The sequence below is a fragment of the Austrofundulus limnaeus genome, unplaced genomic scaffold (assembly GCF_001266775.1).
Source record: "Austrofundulus limnaeus strain Quisiro unplaced genomic scaffold, Austrofundulus_limnaeus-1.0 Scaffold10, whole genome shotgun sequence".
NCBI lineage: Eukaryota > Metazoa > Chordata > Actinopteri > Cyprinodontiformes > Rivulidae > Austrofundulus > Austrofundulus limnaeus.
In genome coordinates, this window is record NW_013952412.1 from 2549416 (window position 1) to 2552646 (window position 3231).

The following is a 3231-nucleotide window of genomic DNA, read 5'->3' on the forward strand; positions in this document are numbered from 1 at the left end:
CCTACATACATGTAAATATAAATAGTAATTTCCTACCCAATCAGAAAAATTAAGAGAAAAAAATTAAATTACAATTATTCAAACCGCAGCTTATATGAACACCTATTAAATGTTTTCATATTTTATCAGCAAATCAAATTTAACCATTCTTCCAAATAACTTAATAGAACAAGCATTTTTTATAATCATTAGTCAAGTTGTTTCATAACTTAATCCCTTGAACTGAAGTACATCTCTCTCTCAAGTTAGTCCAAATTTTAAGTTTAACAAACATTTCAAATCCTTAAAGATTATAACAACTTTCCCTCTGAATGAAACTGGACTGAATATTCAAAGCTAATACGTTTTCATGAGCCCTATACATAATCAGCAAAATCCTGTAACTTCAATTGATGAAACAATATATTCAGTGGGTGATTGTAATGTTTTCTGGCTATAATTCTTATGGCTTTTTTCTCCCAAATAAAAATAGAATTTGTAAATGTTTTACATGCCTTCCCCCAGGTTTCAACACAATAAATCAAATGTGGAACAATTATTGCGTTGTTTAGTATAAACAGTGCTTTATCATTAAATAAATCCTTTACCCTCTATAGTACTGCAATTGATTTAGCTACTTTTGTTCTAAAATAATTGATATGAGACTTCCAAGTTAAGTTTTTGTCAATAATTACACCCAAAAACTTGACCTCACTGACTCCATGTCAACACCATCAACTTTAAATGAAACGTTGACCGTTCTTTTTATATACTAAATATCATATAGTTTGTTTTGTCTAAATTTAGTGATGATTTATTAAGCTTGAACCAATTTTGTATTTTTACAAGTTCTATTTGCATCATTTCCAACATTGGCTCTAATATTTTACMTGAAAACAAAAAAATGTAGTGTCATCTGCAAATAGCTAAAACACRAATGAAGCCTCTTCTCCTTTTTGATAAATCCTTTAGTTTGATTTGGGTTTCCTGGAGGTTTCCTTTACTTAATGCTGCTCTAAGGGTTAGTTTTCTGGAGTAAAAAACTGACCACACCTCMTCACCCACTCTACTCCATTTATTTCTATCATTAACTTGTTTTGTTTTTCTTTGTGTTCTTGTAAACTTAATTTCAAACAATCTATATTATTACAAAATTCAAAAACCATGTGAGACAAATTAGACTAGAGACAAAAATATAATGAAACCTTTGCTTTATTTTTAAGCTGCATAAATCCAACAGTTTTCAAAAAAATCAAACAATATTCTCACAAATATTCCTCTTACAGAGGAAACACATTTCTTGTTAAAAGATTTCAATATAATTGTGTTTAATGTCATTTCACTGGGTGTTTCTAACCAAAAATACACAGTAATTGTGACATGTTGTCCCAAAATTGGTGGTAAAAATCTTTAACTCAATAAATACTAATTTAACCAATAAAAACTCAGTCATTGTGATAGTATTATATTCTCAAGGAAGACTTTAATTATTTTTTGGCACATTAATGGTGTATCTAAGCACACTGGTTTTACTGAGCTGACTTTAAATCACATAATTAGAAACGCTGCACTCCTTGGACATGTTAAAAGTTTCGTTGAGTGAAGTAAAACGTAATTACTTAAAAAGCATGAGATGACATAAAATTGTGAATATAGTTTTTTTAGAAAAGCATTAATTAGCTAGTTTCTTATTATTCATGGCTTTTATCATTACAGAAAGCAATGCATTTTTTACCCTTCAACCCTTTAAAAGCTGCAGTAATAAAACCTAYAACACTGCAACAGTTGAGGAAATAACCCTTTAACCAATCATTAAATGTTCTTTAGTCCACGGCGTTCAGAGAAAAACCATCTGCAGGGATAAAAGTATTCAATCTCCTGTACGTTTGAGTGGTGCAGTTCCTGTTTCTTTAGATCTCTGGCTGTCCCTGATGGASAGGAATGTCATGGACCTGCTGCCATTCTCCTGCAGGAGCTTTGTGGTTTTCTTGTTCATTGTGTTGATCTGTTTGCTTTATTGGCTCCTCCTTTTCTCTAAACACTTCCTGCTGAGTTTGATCGTCCACTTGAGGCCGAAGCTCCTCATGTGCTGCCTCCTCTCTGTGCTCCACTACGTTCTCCTCCTCAGTCCTGCTGCTTGATGGCACTTTYTCCGCCGGCTCCTCCTGCTCCTGTAGAGGTGTTCTGTTGATCGAGGCCTGATGACACACAGTGTTAAATAAAGTTACTGCTCAAACAACCCAGCTGYGTTTCAATGGAACTAGAGCTTGGTACGGATAAATCTGCGTGTCCGGTACCTGTGTGTGAATGACTGAAGGAGAAAGCAACTCAGAGGGGTCCAGAAGTCCATCCTGGTTTAGATCATGAGTCTGTAGTAAAAAGTCCACCATTGACACCACCTGRGCTCATGAAAACACACATTAGGTCGAACAAACAGACTGCAAAGAATGAAAGAGATAAACATCTACACAAATACCATAATGGTTCAAACCATGACACATCTTCACTCACCAACTCATWGGCTGCTGCTCCAGGTGTATGATGGGAGTTGTAGTCAGAGAGCAGCTTCATCATTTCCAATCCATCTAAAAACCCACTGCGATCAAAGTCATAGAGACGAAACAGAAAGAACACCTCTGAAACGAAGCAGAGGGTTTACACGGTRCAGTGAATATTCAGTTATCTCTTTAACTTCTTGAATGTGAGTGGTGCAGTCTACCTTGTTCCCAGGAACTGATCTCAGGTCCTCCTTGGCTGTTCTGTAGACTGGACTGGATGTAACTCTTCAACAGCCTGTAATAGACAGGATAAGGTACATTTTACCAACACATTGTATGTGTTGTATGTGTAATGCTTCATAGCATTCACACTATTGATTGAGATCATGTTTTCTTCCGTATGTTTTTGTCGGCATCTAACTTTTTCCACATTTTTTGTGCTATTTCAACAATTCATAAATGAAAACGTTCAGCTCGTTTATGCCAAGTCTGCTATGACTTTTGGTGTTTGAGCTATTTATACTTTTTCAGCTATTTCACTTTTTTTCCACTAAAAATGAATGGAGCTGCTTTCAACATCCTTAAAATCCAGAAAAAATGTTTTCTAAATCTTTACACCACCTTACACATTTTGTTCTGGTTCCGCTCATTTTAAGTACCATGTGCTAATTGTAGCTATGGTACTTTTTTTGCCAATTTTAGCTACTTTTTTTTTTTTTTCCTGTCATTATACCACTTTTTATTCTTAGGGAGC

At 34.6% G+C, this 3231-nt stretch overlaps 1 protein-coding gene across 1 annotated transcript in view; it reads right to left on the reverse strand.

Annotated features, from left to right (window-relative positions):
* Positions 1-1173: 1173 nt before the first annotated feature.
* The window catches only part of cgref1 (cell growth regulator with EF-hand domain 1), a gene marked incomplete at its 5' end in the record, with an annotated part of 3329 nt that continues 1271 nt past the window's right edge, over positions 1174-3231 (reverse strand). Inside the window, 4 exon segments of the mRNA XM_014001808.1 lie at positions 1174-2177; positions 2277-2378; positions 2491-2615; positions 2699-2772. Of these exon segments, the coding sequence (XP_013857262.1) occupies positions 1890-2177; positions 2277-2378; positions 2491-2615; positions 2699-2772 (589 nt within the window).